This window comes from Dioszegia hungarica, assembly GCF_025882075.1.
Source record: "Dioszegia hungarica strain PDD-24b-2 chromosome Unknown MKK02contig_6, whole genome shotgun sequence".
NCBI classification, from domain to species: domain Eukaryota; kingdom Fungi; phylum Basidiomycota; class Tremellomycetes; order Tremellales; family Bulleribasidiaceae; genus Dioszegia; species Dioszegia hungarica.
In genome coordinates this window covers 1,920,394-1,939,052 of record NW_026515768.1, presented here as the reverse complement: position 1 = coordinate 1,939,052, position 18,659 = coordinate 1,920,394, and the positions used below count along the sequence as shown (strand labels likewise).

General features: G+C 58.0%; 5 protein-coding genes across 5 annotated transcripts; 3 read left to right on the top strand and 2 right to left on the bottom strand.

Annotated features, from left to right (window-relative positions):
* Nucleotides 1–522: 522 nt before the first annotated feature.
* MKK02DRAFT_22638 (uncharacterized protein) lies at nt 523–2,327 on the top strand (the record flags this gene model as incomplete). Its single annotated transcript, XM_053086601.1, has 7 exons — nt 523–571; nt 641–673; nt 724–1,035; nt 1,088–1,257; nt 1,444–1,844; nt 1,891–2,177; nt 2,230–2,327. 7 exons carry the CDS (start codon nt 523–525, stop codon nt 2,325–2,327), a joined length of 1,350 nt encoding a protein of 449 aa, XP_052948298.1.
* A 587-nt stretch (nt 2,328–2,914) lies between these two features.
* Nucleotides 2,915–6,921, top strand: MKK02DRAFT_22146 (amidase signature domain-containing protein; the record flags this gene model as incomplete). The annotated part of the gene is made up of 8 exons (XM_053086528.1): nt 2,915–3,128; nt 3,162–3,224; nt 3,273–3,472; nt 3,545–3,627; nt 3,662–3,748; nt 5,330–5,368; nt 6,124–6,469; nt 6,520–6,921. Coding segments are annotated over 8 exons (1,434 nt in total), but the record flags the coding sequence as incomplete, so codon positions are not given.
* A 138-nt stretch (nt 6,922–7,059) lies between these two features.
* Nucleotides 7,060–8,355, bottom strand: MKK02DRAFT_23365 (uncharacterized protein; the record flags this gene model as incomplete). The annotated part of the gene is made up of 4 exons (XM_053086720.1): nt 7,060–7,143; nt 7,336–7,663; nt 7,712–8,165; nt 8,214–8,355. The coding sequence occupies 4 exons, from the start codon at nt 8,353–8,355 to the stop codon at nt 7,060–7,062; spliced, it is 1,008 nt and encodes a 335-aa protein (XP_052948296.1).
* Nucleotides 8,356–8,765: 410 nt separating this feature from the next.
* On the top strand, nt 8,766–15,120 carry MKK02DRAFT_42915 (nuclear protein 96-domain-containing protein; the record flags this gene model as incomplete). The annotated part of the gene is made up of 11 exons (XM_053092205.1): nt 8,766–8,865; nt 8,917–9,045; nt 9,101–9,202; nt 9,249–10,349; nt 10,398–10,559; nt 10,606–12,812; nt 12,866–13,074; nt 13,124–14,296; nt 14,341–14,653; nt 14,707–14,955; nt 15,007–15,120. 11 exons carry the CDS (start codon nt 8,766–8,768, stop codon nt 15,118–15,120), a joined length of 5,859 nt encoding a protein of 1,952 aa, XP_052948295.1.
* Nucleotides 15,121–16,074: 954 nt separating this feature from the next.
* MKK02DRAFT_31943 (trehalose transport-related protein) lies at nt 16,075–18,065 on the bottom strand (the record flags this gene model as incomplete). Its single annotated transcript, XM_053088406.1, has 7 exons — nt 16,075–16,157; nt 16,210–16,729; nt 16,780–17,120; nt 17,205–17,315; nt 17,363–17,473; nt 17,521–17,815; nt 17,859–18,065. 7 exons carry the CDS (start codon nt 18,063–18,065, stop codon nt 16,075–16,077), a joined length of 1,668 nt encoding a protein of 555 aa, XP_052948294.1.
* Between the last annotated feature and the right edge of the window lie 594 nt (nt 18,066–18,659).

The following is an 18,659-nucleotide window of genomic DNA, read 5'->3' as shown; positions in this document are numbered from 1 at the left end:
AGCCGGTTGCTCCTCATTCCTTTCTCCCGGTTTTTTCGGCTGTATACGATCCACCTTCAGCTCATCCGACGGGGCTGACGGTACTGACGTGTGATTAGCGTAGCTTGCGGTCTGTGTAGTGGTAAGGTAACCTCTCTCAGCGGCGTGCTGCAGCTTGGCTGGTGCTGAGTTCTTTCCGTCGGAAGCTGCTAGCGGCTGATGACGCAATAACAAGGCCGATCAAGACAGCGTACAGCTTGGACGGCGATGAGGAAGACCTTGTTGACAGCGAGCTCGTCAAGTTGGACATTACACTCGCATACTTCACACATCTTGCTGGACCGTAGAGACGAAGGTCCACAGGCTCTAGCGAGCGAATACGCAATCCTAGACAGGCCGGATCAAGCTATCGGAGCTTATCAAGCGGTGTTCCAGCACCTTCTATCGCACTTCGGCCACCGCTCGGCCTTCTCTGCAGGTTCTCTACACCTCGCCGAAGGTCACGGCCTCTTTACAATATCACTTTACCAAGTGCATACCAGGATGTCGAGCAGCCAGTCGGGCTCGCAGCCCCCCAGGGGCATGCCCATATGTGAGCTTCCTTCCTCGGGCGTCTGACTCAGCGCCAAGCTGCATAGACGGGCAAGGCTGACGAGAGCAGTGTCTGGACCACCGCCAGTGACAGAATCACAGAGTACGCTAGAATCTTTTCGACTACCTAAAAGCCTCAAGCTCACCCTCCAGACTGCCGACAATGCACCAAGCCCTTCAACCTCCTCCTTCGACGCGCCCATACCTGCGGTCACTGCGGCTACGAGTATTGCTCCACCTGCCTGTCTGATGGGCAGGCTCTGATGCCTCGGCGGGGTACTCAGGCTGGACCATCGAGCTCTACAGCGCGGACTGGCGGGACGAGCGGTAGTCTTGGCGGAGGAGCAAGTGGATTCTTCGCGGAGCTCAAGGAGGGATTCAGAGATGTGGTTGGAATGGATGAGCCGGCAGCGCCAGGGTATGAGGTTGAGAAGGTGTGCTTGCCCTGTCTAGGGATGCTCCAAGGTCAGTCAGCTTGGAAACGCCGATTCGATATCGTGATGAGCTGATCAGGCAGTGACTTCTGCGCCAATACCCTCGCTCCGGTCTCTACCGCTCAAACGGCTGAAGGACTACCTCGCGGCGTACAATATACCCTTGATAGGGCCGAAAGAGAAAGAAGACTTTGTTCAGGCGGTTGTGAAGGCGCGGAATTCAGCTACGGGATGTCTGTCGCCAGAAGCTGAGGTGAGCTGAAACTTCCCCCGATGCCCAAGGTATGCGAGTATGAGGGGAGTGAAGTTCTTGCCTTTGGTCCTACTCCGGCGCAACATGAGGAAGGCGGGCTGCCGGGCTTGTGGCAACACGTACTATCCACTCCTAGGCCTCCCTAGAACCCCATCATTTCATGCTGGGTCGAAGCTGACTTGGCAGAGCTACTATCGTCGAAAGTCCGTGCCCAAAGGTGGTCAAGTACCTACGTCAGCCCCGACCGCCGTACCTCTCCCTCGCCCTGCTCAGCCACAACAAGCCGCCCGACCACCTCCCCAGCAGCAGCAGTACCGCCCGACCCCTCAGGCGGCCCCACAAGCCCAATACCGTCCACCGCCCCAATTGTCGCCGCGACCGCCTCCTGCCGCTCCCCGTCCTGCTGCTCCCTCCCCAAGAGCGACGCCCGCCCCACCAAAAGTCAAAACGCCTCCTCCACCCGTACCGACTATCCTCTCTCTCGTCAGTCTACCGAAGAGCTATCTCGCCAGTCTGAGTATCGGGACACTCAAGGCGGTCCTGTATGAGAATCATGTGAGGGTGGACTTCAAGCAAGTGCTCGAAAAGTATGCTTCTTCACATTCCGGTAGGCATGCCAAGCTAATATCACAGGGAAGAGTTGATCAACCGTGTACACGAGCTCATCGTGGATGAGCGGAAACGACTCGAGCGACAACGGGTGGAGGATGAACGAGAGGCCAATCCCGCTCCGATCACGCTGCACCTTCAGCCGGAGGACGGGGCAGAGGGTACGGAGGTTCCAGCGGAAGGAGGCGAGGTGGAGAAATCAGTACCTACTGGTCCGATGCCCGAGATCGAGCGCGGGCTATGTGTGGTCTGTCAGGACGAAGAGGCGACGCTGGCGGTGGTGGATTGTGGGCATTTGGCTATGTGCGCGCGTGAGTAAACCTCGTTTGTACTATGCGGGGAAAGCGGAGGCTGATCATGTAGATTGCTCGGATCTCATCATGGCCACCAGCCAAGAATGCCCGCTTTGTCGGACGAGGATAGTCACACCTCAACGGCTGATACGTATCTACCGGGTCTGAACGCAAATCAGGTATGGTGCACGTGAGTCATTTGGGCCGTAGCAAGGAGGGAAGCAGGGAAGATGGCCACTGATTATATAGACCGCGCGGTTCTTACCGTGGCTCCGAGCTAAGTTTATCTGATTTGTCGGACGAGGATAGTCACCATTCCAAGGTTGATACGTATTTTTACCAAGTCCTGACACATATCACCTATCATCTATGGCATACACCGCCTGCGGCTAGAGAGGGGTATACCCCCTCCTTCTTATACATGCCTCTCTTTTGGCCCCCCTTTGACCCTAAACTAACCCCTTGGATTCCATTGATGTGCATGGCAAGACAAAGGAGGCCGCTTTGACAGTGAGGATCGTCCAGATTCCTGACCTTACTGACCCGACACTCTCAGAACGCTCAAGAGTACGACATGTTCCCAGGCTCACAGCTCGCGGCCGGTGGCGAACGTCTTCCGGCCGAAGTCAATCTTCTGCAGACATCGATCTCGGAGTTGGCTGATATGCTAAATCACAATGTCATCAAGTCCGTTGACTTAGTCAAGGCGTATATGTGAGTACCTTGAGCACCTCTCAGTACTGACAGTAGATAATATCGAGAAGCATAACATTAACGGCTACGGTCTCCGCGCAGTCATACAGGTCGCACCTCTCGAGGCCGTGCTGCAGATCGCCCAAGCACTGGATGATGAGCACGAGCGGGGGATCGACCGTGGTCCGCTGCATGGTATACCCATTCTAGTGAAGGATAGCATCGCCACCCACGTTGAATTGGGGATGAACACAACTGCGGGGAGCTTGGCGCTACGTATGTCTCCGCTGTATATGAAGCTGATGGCAGAGCAAAGTGTCGTTCCCGGGGATGCGGAGGTGGTCCGGCGGCTGCGGGCGGCAGGAGCCATCAGTGAGTAGAGCTCGATGATTGATGACATCAGAACAGCTTAAAATGCAGTTCTGGCAAAGACTAACCTGAGCGAGTTCAATTTGTACAAAGGCAGCATGACCCCCAGTGCTTGGTCGGCGGTGGGTGGTCAGACCTCTTATGCGTACGTCAAGGGTGGTAATCCTCTTGGGAGCTCCTCTGGGAGCGCAGTGGGCTTGAGCGCCGGCTTCGGAGCGGCCGCTATTGGCACGGACACCACCGGATCGGTGGTGCGTACTCTGCTCACTGGGCTTATAGGTGGCCAATATGTAGACGTCGAGTATTTGCTGACTGGGCTATAGCTGTCCCCGGCGAGCCGGGCAGGGCTCTTTGCGATCCGGCCATCGAGTGGTCTTCTGTCTCTCGACGGAATCGTGACTGTGAGGTGAGTCTGCATACATGAATTGACTGATGAGCAGCCGAGATAGAGACACAGTGGGACCGATGGGGCACTGCGCTGCGGACGTGGCGATCTTGCTCGATGCTATGGCCGGTACAGACGACAAGTGAGTGAATGTTCCTTTTAGGAGCTGATCAGATATCTCCATGCTGCAAGATCACCCATCATGAGTGGACTCCGACTGGGTCTGGTACGCCGAAACTTCCTCGATCAGAGGGATGCAATCTATCTGACTGCTGGTACCTGCATCGAGGAATCAGTCAATGCGATGGGAATCGCGGTCGAACAGATGCGTGGGGCAGGCGCAGAGGTGATCGACGTCGACATGGACCACGATAGTGCGGATTTCGAAAAGCTATTCGAAGCCGAGGGACTAATGCTTTCGATTGGGTTCAAAGAGGATCTGTCGGCGTACCTGTCGCAACTGGTACAGAGTCCAGTGAGGACATTGGAGGAGCTAGTGAGATGGAATGAGGCGCACGCGGTAGGTCTTGGTGGGATAGCAGGGCTTACAGGGAGACCGAAGAACTCCCTCCTCACGCACCAAATCAAGATCTACTGATCAAGGCGATCTCTGCCCCAGGTAGGGATTCTGACGAGTATCGTCAAGCCCAAGCAGTCTCGATCGAGATTGCCGGAAGCCGGGGCCTGGACTACATCTTCGATAAACATGGACTGGACGCGGCGATCTTTGTGATGGGACTGGGGAAGGGACAGTGGTATGCGCCTCCCACGGGCTATGCGTCGGTGAGTGCCGCTCATGCGGGAGCGTGAATAAGCTGCAGCTTATCTGGTGAATGGATGCGATAAGCTCACTACTGACTCCTCTAGGGTGTCGCGCCGCTTGGCTACTACGATGATGGAACACCGTTCGGGATCCTTTTTGTGGTCAGACCGGGGGAAGAGGAGAGACTCATCAGTATCTTGTGAGTGTACGAGGGGAGTTGAGCTGATGTAGATCTGGATATGAGGGTGTAATGCCGAAGAGGCGAGCACCGGTGTGCAGTGACGCCGATATGTAGCCCTCTGATGTGCCCCTGATGTAGACTTACAGTCTCAAAAATTGGGCGGAAGAGAGCCGGCCGTCTCGACACTTGTTGAGGAGTACATTTACCATTATGCTTCCCATATTGATATTGCAGTGTGCCTTGTCGACGGCGGACAATCGTAGACCGCGCGCCTCGTAACATCTTCATCAGCTTCAGTATATACTGCCTTGCCTGGCGTCAGTCACGAGTGCAGGACACACGCCCGTGATAGGTGTGAAGCTCCTTTCATCTCCCGACCAGCAGGACAAAGGAGTTTTGTTCTCACTCCCCTTGGGCCCATAAGTCACTTCATCTTTGATCTACGACGCAGATCGTACGCACTTCCTCTCTCAGTCCACCCACAGATCTACTCAGTAGCGATGAGTACCAATCTGGCCAATACACTTCTGCGTAAAGCTTCAAAAGTTGAGATGAGACGACCACTGCCAGCCACGCTCAACCTGCTCCAAACATCCATCACAGCGCTCACGTCTCTGCTCTCCGAGGGAACCATCACCTCAGTCGAGCTCGTCCATGCCTATCTCTGTAAGTGAATTCCTAACATTCAGCTAACATCAGCCAATATCGAGAAGAACAATCTGACCGGTCTCGGACTCCGCGCGATCATTCAGACCGCCCCGCTCGATCTCGTCCTCAAGATCGCTCAGGAGCTTGACGATGAGCGGAAACGTGGTTTGGTGCGAGGCCCGCTGCATGGGATACCTATATTGGTGAAGGATGTGATAGCGACGGATCCGGAGTTGGGGATGCCTACGTCTGCCGGAAACACTGCTTTGCGCGAGTACACCGTTAACGGATGCGTAAAGCCAGGCCGTGAGCTGATTCAGCAGAGCAAAGTGTAGTCCCCGGTGATGCAGAAGTGGTGAAGCGCCTCCGAGCCGCCGGTGCTATCAGTCAGTACCACCCCCTGTCGTCCATTTCACACTAGCTAACATAAGTAGTATTGGCCAAAACCAACCCCTCCGAGCTCAACGCCTACAAAGGCAAATCCCTCCCCGACGGGTGGTCCGCAGTAGGCGGCCAGACTGTATCTGCCTACGTCCAAGGCGGGTACAAAGGTGGCGCAGACCCGCTAGGAAGCTCAGCGGGGAGCGCGGTAGGTGTGAGCGCGGGGTTTGGGGCCGCTGCCATTGGGACAGAGACGTGGGGGTCTATCGTACGTATCGCAGAAAGGAAGGAATTGATGTAGTCCGCGCCAGCCGGACGAGCGGCCCTTTATGCGATCAGACCCAGTACGGGTTTGGTTTCGATGAAGGGGGTCGTACCTATCAGGTAAGCTATCCGTCACAAATGGAGATCGAGCTAATGAAAGCTTGAATCGGGATACTGTCGGTCCGATGGGTTTTACCGCTGCGGACGTGGCAATCATGCTTGACGCGATGGTCGAGAGTGACGGCAAGTGAGTGTAATCTACATGTGAGTGCTGATGCAGGTATCTCCGAGCCGCTCAGGCGCCAAAGATGGCCGGACTGAGACTTGGTCTGGTCCGCAACAACTTCCTTGACGAAGCGGACGGACGCATCATTATGCCCAAAGGTGACGTACGCGCGAACGAGGTCGCCCTCCTCGGCGCGGCGGATACGATGCGAGAGGCGGGCGCCGAGGTGCTGAATGTGAATGTGGACCTAAATTTTACGGAGTTTAAGGCGTTGGTGGCTGCCGAGCAGGCGATTTGGCTCAGCGATCACAAAGAGGATCTCGGAGCGTATCTTGCGGAATTGGAGGAGAGTCCGATACGAACCATTGAGGAGTTGATTGAGTGGAACATCGAGCATGCTGTGAGTGATCCCAATTCCCGAGCCAGTATCCAGGATCAGTACATACCGAGACTGACTGTAAGGCCGAAGAATTGCCTCCTCATGCACCGACCCAGGAGTTTCTGATCGACGCCTTGGCCGACGCTGGCAAGGGCACAGACACCTACCGCGCTGCCCAGGCTTTATCGACCGAGTTGTCCGATCCGAGAGGTATCGACTACATCTTCGCCAAGCACAACCTGGACGCTGCGGTGTTTGCGGTAGACTTGGGGGCACCGCAGGCCGTCACAGTGGCGAGGGGATGTGCAGGCGTGAGCGAGTATCAGAGTTATGCTGACGAGAAAGGGAAATGCGCCGTTAGGGTACAGCGAGGACGGCGCGCCGTTCGGGATCTTGTTTGTGGTCAGGTCGAGGGAGGAGGAGAAGCTGATCAGTATTCTGTGAGAAGGGGTCTTGGGGCCGAGCTGATATGAGATCTGGGTACGAGGCTATCATGCCGCAGAGGCGGGTACCGCGGACCTTGGTACCGAAATGATTAGCAGGGTGTCAGGACGGTCAGAGTGTATTACAGCTGGTTATGCATTATCTTAGACAAACTCCCTTGAAGTCCCTTACGTCCGAGTAAGCCCGCCTCGGTCGCCTGGTACTGCTTGATTTGGGCAGGCGTTCGCAAAGTGGCCGTGCTGGTTACATTTCTGCGGATCAGCTTAGAAGAAGGCGAAGTGGGCAAGTCAGAGGATTCGCGGGTTTCTGGAGGGAGCGAGATGTGGTACCGGTTCAGGGGCGAGGCCTTTCACCGTCTCTTCATCCCCTCTTTGACGCAGGAGACGCAGGAGGGTGTAGGGGTGGGATTGCCGAGCGTGAGACAGAGACTGAGATGGACCTACGAAGCAGAGAATCCCCGACAGGTCTTTCATCCATCCTCCTTTTCCCCCACCTCCCCCACCTCCCCCTCCACCGCCCCCGCCATATCCTCCGCCTCCCCTATCTTCATTCCGCCTCGTATTGCCGCTCAGTATACCGCCTGCCCTCCATCCTGACAGACTACCGCCCTCTGCCCATGCCGCGGAAGGAGCAATGACCGCATTCGGGTCGTACCGATATTCACGCCATCGGCCGTATCCCGCTGGGAGATGTGGGGGGGGACCGGCCTGGGCTGGATCTGGGACGGGCGGGTTCTCGTATGATTCAGGCGGTGGACGAGTAGGCGAGGGGCTAAGTGTCAGCATGTCCGCGCTAGATATTAATTGGTAAGCGACTTACTGTGCCTTCTTACAGTCCTTCCCATCCGGACAAAACCCCGCCGCATACGCTCCGCACATCACTCTCCGTATATGCCGCCTTGGACATTCAGGCCCCATTACGCAAAACCCCCTATTGAAGTCCGGGCACTCGACGCGCCGCTCATACTCGCTCGGATGGAAATACAGGCACTCCCCGCCCAGCTCGCATTTCCCCAGCTTGACGTAGAAGATGCACACCGGCATCGTCCGGAGATTGAAGTCGTGGGTGTATTCGCAGTTGTCGCCCATCTTGCACAGGTTCCGGAGGTAGTGCTTGCACACGGTCGTCTTCTTTTCGCGCTCCCTTTGGTGAGCGGGGAGGATGGGGGGTCCGCGGAAGTTGTGCGAGGAGGGCGTGGTGTGGCGGTATGGGCAGAGGGAGGGGGGTAGGGGGCATCCAGGTGGGAGGAGGGAGAGACGGCATATCTCCGAGTCTGTCTGTCAGCTGCTGCGAAGGGTCATGGGGTATAAGGGCAACCCACCAGAGTCGAGCTTGAAATTCCGCTCTGCTTTGAGATACCCCTCGATGTCGAGGTTGACTTGGTGGAAGTCTGGTCTGACAAAGTCGGCAGCGCGTCCGAGGTAGTCTGAGGGACCGGCGACGGCGTTGGCTGTTATACTCATCGTAGGTATTGTAAAGTAGGATAGAGGTGGATGCTAAGGGTGACCGGTGAGCTAGGGTGAGCTGTTGCTCTTGTAGGCGCAGTCTCGGATTAGCAAAGTCCCCCGGAACTTGGGTTTGTATTTCTAATAGCCCGTTCTAATCAAAATGCAAATTGAATGGCTATTTCCTAATCAAGACACTGCCACTAATGATAAATCCGAAGACTAGAGCGGAGATGTAACAGGGCGGACGAGATAATGAGTCTCCTAGTTTGTCGTCGCGTTCAGCCTCACTAAAGCTAGCCCTTGCCTTCGCCTTCCTCTATCTCTTATCACTTCCCTTAATACTGTCCTCATCGCTCTGGGCTACTCGAGAACAGTACCGAAAGCGAATAAGGACATCCGAATAGCTTCCTCCGAAATCAGCCAGGATGTTCGGCGGCTCCTGGGGACAACAGAACCAGCAGCAGCAGCAACCTCAGCAGCAGCAGTTTGGCTTCGGTGGACAACAGCAGCAGCAGCCTAATACTGGTGAGCTCCTCTTTAGATCATATCCGCTGGCCTGTAGAGCTGACATTACAGGGTTCGGACAGCCTCAGGCGACCGGCTTTGGGCAGCAAGCCCAGCAGAACACGGGCGGCGGATTGTTTGGCGGTGGCGGCCAGAGTACTTTTGGAGCACCTGCTCAAAACACTGCCAATTCCAACTTCAGTAAGTGCAGCTATATCTTGGTCAACGACAGCCTGGATCTGGCACTGACCTGCAGCCTTTGGCGGTAACAATCAGGCGCAACAGACAAATGCTTTCGGTGGCGCGAGACCTGGATTCGGTGCGACAGGGGGTTCTACTTTCGGTCAGCCAGCAACGAGTGAGTATCATGCTCCGTGAAACAACTCTCCCCCAGCTGACTCCAGCAGATACGGGCGGAGGTCTTTTCGGCGGTGCAAATGCCACACCTGCATTCGGCGGGGCCAACAATAGCACCTTCGGCAAGCCCGCCACCTCGACCTTTGGCGGTGACCAAAACACCGGCGGCGGCATGTTTGGCGCGCCGGCGCAGAACGCTTTCGGCGGAGCTGGAATGAACAACAACAACAACCAAGAATGGAACCCAAATGCGGTCCACGATTTCGAGCTCGTCGTTGGAATGGAGCCTCCTTCTACCGGTACCGCTCAGCCGCTGTATCAGCCCACATGGCACAAGGATCCACCTAATCCCGGCCAGCCTGGGCGCCCACCTCCCCCTCCCACTCCCGCTTCCAACCTACCCCACTTGTACAACTCGATCACCGCGATGAGAGCGTACCGCGGGGCCAGCTTCGACGAGCTTCGTTTCATGGATTACGAGCAGAACAGGAAGGAGGCGGGCGCGAGTGCTCAGCAGCAGCCTGCTGCGGGTGGGTTCGGGCAGCCAGCGGCGGGTGGATTCGGTCAGCCGCAGCAGCAGCAACAGGGAGGTTTTGGGCAGCCGCAAGCGAGCACCGGGCTCTTTGGCGCCAAGCCGGCCGGAGGGATGTTTGGAGCTGCAGCACCTGCTGCGACCGGATTCGGCGGCGCCTCGACCGGCGGAGGATTATTCGGCCAACCAGCCGCCAACACCAATACCGGTGGTATCTTTGGTCAATCACAGCAGAATGCTCAGCCGGCCGGCGGACTCTTTGGGGCCCCCGCTCAGCCTCAGCAACCCGCTGGCGGTCTCTTCGGTCAACAACCCCAGCAACAGCAGCAGCAACCAGGCGGGCTGTTTAGCAACCCCAACCCTTTCGGCCAGCAGCAACAACAGCAGGCGCAGCCTGCCGCGGGCGGATTCAGCTTTGGCGGGGCCAACGCGACCAAGCCGGCGTTTGGGGCGGCACCTGCGGCAGGAGGGTTCGGTCAGACCAATACTGCCTCGACGGGCTTCGGTCAGCCGGCTCAGCCCAGTACGGGATTCTCGTTTGGAGGCGCTCAGCCTCAACAGCAGCAACAGCAGCCAGCGGCGGGAGGAGGATTGTTTGGAGGCGGGGGTGGATTCGGTACGTCCGCTCAACAGACAAATGAGGTGCCATCAAGCTGATAAACAGGGGCAAATGCTACTCAGCCGGCTGCGGGCGGTCTCTTTGGCCAGAACAACCAACAGCAACAGCAACCTGCCCAAAGCGGAGGATTGTTTGGGGCTGCTGCCAAGCCAGCGACGGGCGGTCTTTTCGGAGCTGCTGCTGCCGCGACAGGTTCTACCGGCTTCAGTGAGTCAGAGAGCTCCCCGGTGAGAGGATCAAGCTCATGGACCAGGTTTCGGCGGTCAGAACAATCAGCAACAGCAACAGCCCGCCGCAAATACCGGCATGTTCGGCGCACCCGCCGCGGCCAATACTGGCGGTCTCTTTGGCCAGCAAAACCAGCAGCAGCAGCCCCAAGCACCTGCAGCTGGCGGTGGTCTATTTGGCGGCGCATCGACAACGGGCGGTGGTCTCTTTGGTGCCAAGCCCGCGACTACCGGTGGTCTGGGTGGCGGGCTGTTCGGCGCTCAGCCCGCCCAACCCGCTGCGCAGCCAGGAGGTCTTTTCGGCGGAGGTCAATCGGGTGGACTATTCGGCGCAGCCAACAACAACACCCTCGGTCAACCCCAGCAGCAAAACAACGGGCTCAACAAGCCTGCTACTGGTGGCCTGTTCGGAGGCGGCGGCGGAGGCATGTTTGGACAGCCGCAGCAGCAACAGCAGCAGCCTGGCGCGACGGGCGGGATGTTTGGGCAGCAATCCACCACCGGCGGTGGATTGTTCGGGAGCACCAACCAGGCCCCGGCGCAGAACAATGGGCTCGGCGGCAGTCTCTTCGGCGGCGGACTCGGCGGACTCGGTCAATCCCAGAACCAGCAGCAGGGGCAACAACAGCCCACGCTTACCGCTTCGATCGACCAAAACCCTTATGGCAACAACCCGCTCTTTGCCTACTCTGGTCAAACCCTCGACCTGGGTTCGTCGAGCAAGAAACCGGCACTCCCTCCACTCACATCATCGACCTTCCGCCTCACCCCTACGCGCAAGAACCAAGTCAACAAACTGCGCGGATTCGCCAGTCCCGCTCCTTCCCCTCGGGGCCTCTCGCCCTTGAACGGCCTCACCACGCCTGGACGCTCCGTCATGGGTACACCGGTCGCTGCGGACCGCTACAAGGGACTTTCAGATACCGTACTCCCGCCGAACGCGTTTGTGCCCCGGCCGAGCATCAAGCGGCTGACGGTGACGCCCAAGAGCGGGTCATACGGGAGCGAAGACCATCTCGAGTCTGTGTTGGGCAAGTCGGCACTTCGGTCGTCCGGCTCGACGCCCGCTCCCACCGGCCGGGCGGCCGCACCGTCACCCGCGGCTCAATCGCCCGCAACGCTTCTTTTCAACCCTCCGGCCGCTTCGTCCAGCAACGGTTCTACTGCCCGTCCGGCCGAAACCCCCTCGCAGCGCGACTCCACCTCTCGTAGCGCCGTCGTCGACCGTCAGCCCAAACAAGGCGACTACTGGTGTCGTCCCAAGCTCGAGAAGCTCAAGCAGCTCTCGGACCGGGACCTACGGGACATGCACAACTTTACGGCCGGTCGGAAAGGACACGGCGAAGTCACCTTCCTCGAGCCCGTAGACCTTACGGATGTCGACCTCGACACGTTCCTCGGTACCGTCATTGTCTTTGGCGAAATGGAACTCATCGTCTACCCCGACGACATGGCCGAGACCAAGCCTGAGCGCGGCGATGGCCTGAATGTGCCTGCGCAGGTGACGCTCGAGAATTGCTGGAGCAAGGACAAGGCGACCAAGGCGAATATCACGGATCCCAATGATCCGCGATATGGTCGATTCATCAAGCGTCTCAAGTGCATTCCGGATACGGAATTCATCAGCTTCTCGGACGGGCTGTGGAGCTTCAAGGTGCAGCATTTCTCGAGGTACGGGTTGGGGGGCGAGTCGGATGATGAGGACGAGGAAGACGAGCCTCGGGCGGCGCATGGCAAGGAGAGGGAGGCGAGGCGGGATCGAGATGGGTCGTCGAGGACTGCAAGTCGGACTCCTTCGACTAACGAGAGCGACGAGGAGCCCCTTCCTACCAAGAGCCGGCATGATCGGGGAGATTCTGGATCGGAGCATGATTCGGGGTTTGAGGAAGGAGAAGGCAGCGATCGGTCGGATGATGAAAGGACTACCCAGAGTGGGAGCGGAAGCAGTGAGGCCTCGGATGAGCCGGAGCTGGGCACGATCCATGAGGACGGAGCAGAGTGGGAGCGGCCTATCCAGAAAAGGCTGGGAATGGAGGGGATGAAGAAGCTCAAGGAGATGCAGGCTGGCTTCTTTGCGCCGATGTTGAGTCGGGCGATGGAGGCTGGCGCTGGCGCTGGTGTGTCCGGAAGGGTTGTGCCGCAGAAGAGAAGGGCGGAGGTGGAGTCGGCGCAGGTGCAGGATTTTAGGAATGCCGGGGAGGGTGGACACGCGCTTGATGATCGGGCTGTCAAGGTGAGTGTTTGGCATAAAGTACGAGGATAGTGAAATGGTAGCTGATGATGTAGCGTGCCTCTTTCGGCGAGAATCTGCGCCCTAAAAAGTTGCGCCAGCCGAGGGTGTACAGTAAAGTACCGCTGGAGCAGAGTGTGGGGAAGGGAAACGAGGGTGTGAGGGTCGATGCGGGGTTGGCGTGGGGCCGGGCGGGAGGTGCTGTTTGGGGGTTTAGAGGGGAGATGGTTCATCTGGGGAAGATCTGTGGGCCCAAGGCGGACTTGTGAGTTGGCACGATGATACTTGCGGCAAGAGCATAGCTGACCGGCCAGCGCGTCCGACTCGAAAGCTACGATATCGGTCGAAAAGGTCAATCTGCTCGCCGAGTCTGATCAGACCGAGGCTGCTCGAGCCGACCGCCTACTCCGGCTCCACCTCGCTCGGTCGGAAATCGCCCTCGTCGATGGCGTACCTACCGCCGCTATTGATTCTACCATCCGTTTCTCCGACTTTGCCAAGCTTTTTGATGCTGGTGATCGATCGCACGAAGCCAACGTCTTCCGGCTTGGTGTCGCCCTCTTTGACGAGATCGACCTTCGGCTCCCTATCGACGCATCGGACGACCTCGCCTCCCGGGCCATGGAGGTACGGCGCAAGCTTGCCCTTTCCCGGTGGCTCCAGGACGCCGTCGCGCCCGCGGTCGACGCCGAGCTCGTCAAGTCGGATAGCCAGCCGGCCAAGCTCTTCTCCTTGCTCTCGGGAAACCAGGTCGAGCGGGCCGTCCAATCTGCCATCGAGGGAAACGACATGCGGCTCGCTACCCTGTTCGCGCAGATCGGGAGCGGTGATGCTTTCCGCGGGGAAATGCAGCGACAGCTGGACGACTGGAAAAAGTACAAGGCCAGCCCGCTCATCTCGCCCGAGTATCGCCGACTCTACGCCCTTCTCGCTGGCGTCACGGATGTCCTTCCCGGCGATACCTCCCGCGGCGTCGATGGCTGTGCGGACGTCGTCATCTCCAAAGATCTCGACTGGAAGCGCGCATTCGGCGTCCAAATGTGGTTCGGAAATCACTTTGAGGATCCCATTTCTACCATCCTCGACTCGTTCTCTAACGCCCTCACCTCGCCCCATCCCCCCGCTACGCCACTCCCACCATACCTCGAGAAACCCTCCCCTCTTGAGCGATCATGGACCATGTCATCCCAACCTACCGATATCCTCTTCGGCCTCATTCGGCTCTACTCGGACCCTGCCCTCTCCCTGGACCAGGTCCTCCGGAGTCGAGACGCCTCGGCGAGCCCGTTCGACATGCGGATCATCTGGCACCTCTACATCCTGCTCTCGCAGGTCCTGGGCAAGCGGGACTGGGAGGATCGGGATACGGTCGAGGGGTACTCGGCCCAGGCGGATCGGGTGACGGTGGGGTATGCGGCGCAGCTGGAGGGGCAGGGGGACTGGCTAGGGGCGGCATTTGTGCTTATGCACCTTGAGACTAGTGAAGGGTGAGTGTCTTGACTCGTGTGAGGGAGGTCGTGCTGATTATCAGGCGGGAAAGTGCCCTCCGAGCCCTCCTACACCGACATCCCGAACCGACACCGACTGAGCGCCAAAAACTCGTCGAGACCCTCCAAATTCCCAAAGAATGGCTGCACGAGTCCAAGGCTGCTCTCCTCGCGTCAGCCGGCGACGCTTATGGGGAGTTCCACGAGTGTCTGAAGGCTGGACTGGGCGATCGGGCGCATCGCGTCTTGGTGTCCAAGCTCTTGCCGGAGGTCATACTGCGGGATGATTTAGTGTTGGTCAAGCGATTGTGCGCGGAAGTAGAGGGGAGGGCAGAAGGGTGGGAGTATGGCGCAAAGGTGAGCTGGCTTTTTTTGCGATGCTGATCGAAACAAAAAGCTGACAGGATTAGTTATTCCAGGACTACGCAAATGTCTGCGAAGAGGTTCCCCGACTCCTCACATCGGTACTTCGCGAGAGATCCTCTTCCTCTTCTCCTGACCGACTACGACTCGCCGAGCTCGCACGCACAGTCCCGAGGCTGATACAGCTCCTACCCGCGGTTTTCCCAGATCGGGGGAACGTACAGCAGGTCGCAGGTCTGGGGGACATGTTGTCGAATCTGCATCATTTGGCGGGGAGTCTATATGCTGCCGGATATGTGAGTCGCCCGCTTTGGCCAGGCCAGAGAAGCGCAGAGCTGACGAGACAGATCGCAAGACCTGCTGTGTCGTCATCTATGGTCGATGTGGACCGGCTACATTTACTTCAGGCGGCTTCGCTGGATTCTTTCACCAAGAGTCTGGGCGCGTGTATGGCGGCGTGACCGACTCCCGGGGGGTCGTTGCGAAGCGGGGATGAGGAGAGGAAAGGAGGAAGTGAAAAGGCACAAGGTGTCCTAGGTGGTTTGTCTCGAGGAGGCAGAGGTCCCAAGGGGGCGCTCGGGGGGCATGTATGGAGGGGAGATCATATAGTTTAGTCTTAGCTAGCTGGATGTAGAATCAGTAGGTAGCTATAGCTAGGTAGTCTTTTGGTAGTATGGATGTATATGCATGTGGGTACAGTACCGTTGCCGCAAGTCAGAAGACCAGTCTCTGCTGACACGCTTGGTTTGCGCCCTAAGTGCTCGGTCCTTCTGCGGGCTCGCCATTCTCCACGGAAAACATCAAGTGGTTGACCGCTCGAGTATAGTCCGTTCCCTATTTCATCGGCAACGCTTCGGATCCATCCTCGTCAGAGGCTGGGTGGGACAGCAGCCCCGTCGACCTTGGTGCGGAACGGTACACTCGGTGCATGCTTCTTGTAGAAACTTATGCTTCAAGTTCTGATCGAGTGACACTGTCCGCCTGTGCCTGGGTGAGGGCGAAGTTCCACTGCTTGAGCTTGTGAGAGACGAGGACCACCCGGCCGGGTCCCAACCTGTCTCTCACCGTAATTTAGGAGACTGTCGGTAATCTGGATGTGCTCTGAATCAGCCTGGGGGTGTGGAAGTGTACAGAGACATGATGAGTACGGCGGTGATACTATAGCATATGAGAGTGGCTATCGGGTGGCAACTCCTTGCAGTGCTGTCGCCACACAGTACACACTGACGGTGGCGAGACCCCATATCATGCAGCAAAAAGAGGACAGCGGTACGGAGACACGATTGATGCATGAACTACCCCCCCTATATCACCGCTCACCCCGCCGACCCTAGCTACTACAAGACGCCTATCCCTTACATGTAACCCGACAAGACTGCTTCTCTCACTACCTCATGCCCTAATATGAAACTCCCCTAGCGGAGCTCGACGTGCTGAGCCTCCGCCTTGGCCTCCTCGTCCTTGCCGTCCAGCTCAGTGCTCTCTTCCTCCTCAATACCTGACAAGTCAGCATGGTGCCCTACAGCAAGCGAAGATAATATGAGACTTACGGATGATCCGGACCTTGGTGAACTCGCGCGCGGGGACCTTGTTGGCAAAGAGGACGTCGAGATCGGCGAAGCTGAACCCACCAGTCTCGGGCATGCGGAAGTAGGCCCAGGTGGTGACGAGGACGTTAAATCCAAGCCAGAAGAAGGCAGCCTTGCCCTTCCAGCCCCATCCGCCGATACCGTCCGAGACCATGCGAGGGGTGAGCTGACTGGTAGCATTGTAGCAGATGACGTAGAAGGCACGACCGAAAGCGACGGTCCGAGCACGGACACGCGAGGCGGGGACCTCGGCGGCGACGGTGTAGGTGACGGGACCGACGGTGGCGTGGTAGACGAGGTTGATGATGGCGCAGCAGGCACCAGTACCGGCAAGGGTGCCAACGCTGGCAGGGATGGAGCCGAGGATACCGATGATGGCGAGGCAGATACCGAGGATGACCATGCCCCAGAGGATTAGAGGACGACGACCGATCCGAGTGATGAGACCGAATTCGATCCCGCAACCTATTGCATGGTCAGCCTATGCCAGAAAACACAGTATTGACTGGGTCAAGAGAGTAACGCGCCTACTAGGTTCATTGCCGTTATGACTATGTTGAGGTTGAAGGAGGTGGTGACAGACATGCCGGCGGACTGGAGGAACTGGACAGCATAGGCAGTCATGGCCGTACCCGAAAGGACCTGCATCGCCCAAACGCCCATCTCGACTTCGGTGCGGCGGAGGTTGGATCCCCTCCAGAGGTCCCAGAAGGAACCCTTGGCGGCCTCAATCTTCTCGATCTCGTCCGTGTGCTGGATGACGGCGATGTAGGCGTCGATGTTGCGGTTGTCCCAGTAGCCCGGGCAAGCGTTGCGAGTGAGCGTGCGCTTGGCCTCCTCGATGCGGCCTTTGCGGACCAACCACCAGGGACCTATGGATCAGCGTAGCTCCATGTGGATAGAAGAGCGGGAAGGGCTGTGACTTTATATGGTAATGGGGCAGAAAGTCGACTCACTCTCAGGGGCGAAATAGGTGCCGATCAGGAGGGGGACGGGCCAGACCCACTGAACCATGTATGCCATGCGCCATCCCCAGTCGCCCGGGATGCTGAGTGCGCCGCGGTTGACTGCTGGGTCAGCGCTACGCCATCTCGAGCAGTTGACAGAGACGCACCACCTGAAGCGATGAAACCACCCATACCCCAACACATGGAGATGAAGGAAGCAGCGACACCTCGGAGCTGAATGGGGCAGATCTCGGCGGCGTAGGCGGCAGAGAGGGTGTCTGAGAGTCAGCTGGAGTGAAGGCAAGTCGGAAGGAAAAGGACTGACTGAAGAGGGACCAGCAAGCGGAAGAGATAGCCTGCGCTCCGAGGAGCATGCCGAGAGACTGGGCAAAGACGAAGAGGAAGACGATGGCGATGCAGGCGACCATTCCGGACATGTAGGTCTTGCGAGACCCGAAGCGCTCCTGACCCCAACCGCAGAGGAAGAGACCGATGAAGGCACCCGGAAGACCGACGTTCTGGAAGGCGGCCTGGTAGTCGGTGGGGATGGACTTGACACCCGCGGCATTGGGAATACCGAAGCGCTCAAGGAAGGAGGGAAGACCGAAGAAGGAGTTGATCTGAATGTCAGCTTGACACTGTCAGTCGAGCGAAGCTACTCACGATAGATCCATCGTACCCGTCCATGACCAAGGCGAGGGAGAGGAACATGGACCAAAGGAAAGCGCGCCAATGGTACCTGAGGGCCTGGCGGAAGCTCAACTCCTTCTCCTTGGCGATGAGGCTGTATCCCTCAGTGACGAGGACAGGGTCGATGCTGGACCGAGCCGAAGCCTCAGCTTGCTTGGCGGTGTAGGTGATCTCGCGCATGTTGTCGAAGTGTGAGGGGGATGTAGATCTTCTCAGGAGGACGATCAGCCTATAAGTACTCGATCAGCGGACCCCACTTGCCCCCCTCTGATCCGAGAGCGGGGCCTTTGCGGGGGAAAGGCAATCTATGTGGACTAGGCGGTCGGTCAGAATGGACTGCATATCTCGTGATGCGCTTTCCGTTGGACCGGGGCATTGCCGTCTGGAAGGATCAGGATGTGAGCATAGAGGCGATCACAGAGATGCTAATTTGGACCCATTCCACCGCTTTCCGGGGGCAGATCAGTTGACATCAGTTACCCGGCGGCACCGGTACCCCGACTCCGGTATCCCCTGCCGCGGCCGTAGACCTCCGTAGACTGAAAGGAGCAAGATGAAGCACAGGAGAGTGAAAAGCCGTCGCAGGCACTGCCATCATCAGAGCTATTTTCGGAGCCCCGTCCACATGCTAGGAACCGGCTCCGTCCGGGCCGGTTCACTTGCGATCTCCGCGAAAGCGCCTAATCAAGTCAAGCGTACTCGGTGCTATTCGTTGCAGTCGCCAGGATCTCCATACATCCGCTCTACGTCCACTCCACAGCTCACAGCGAGAAG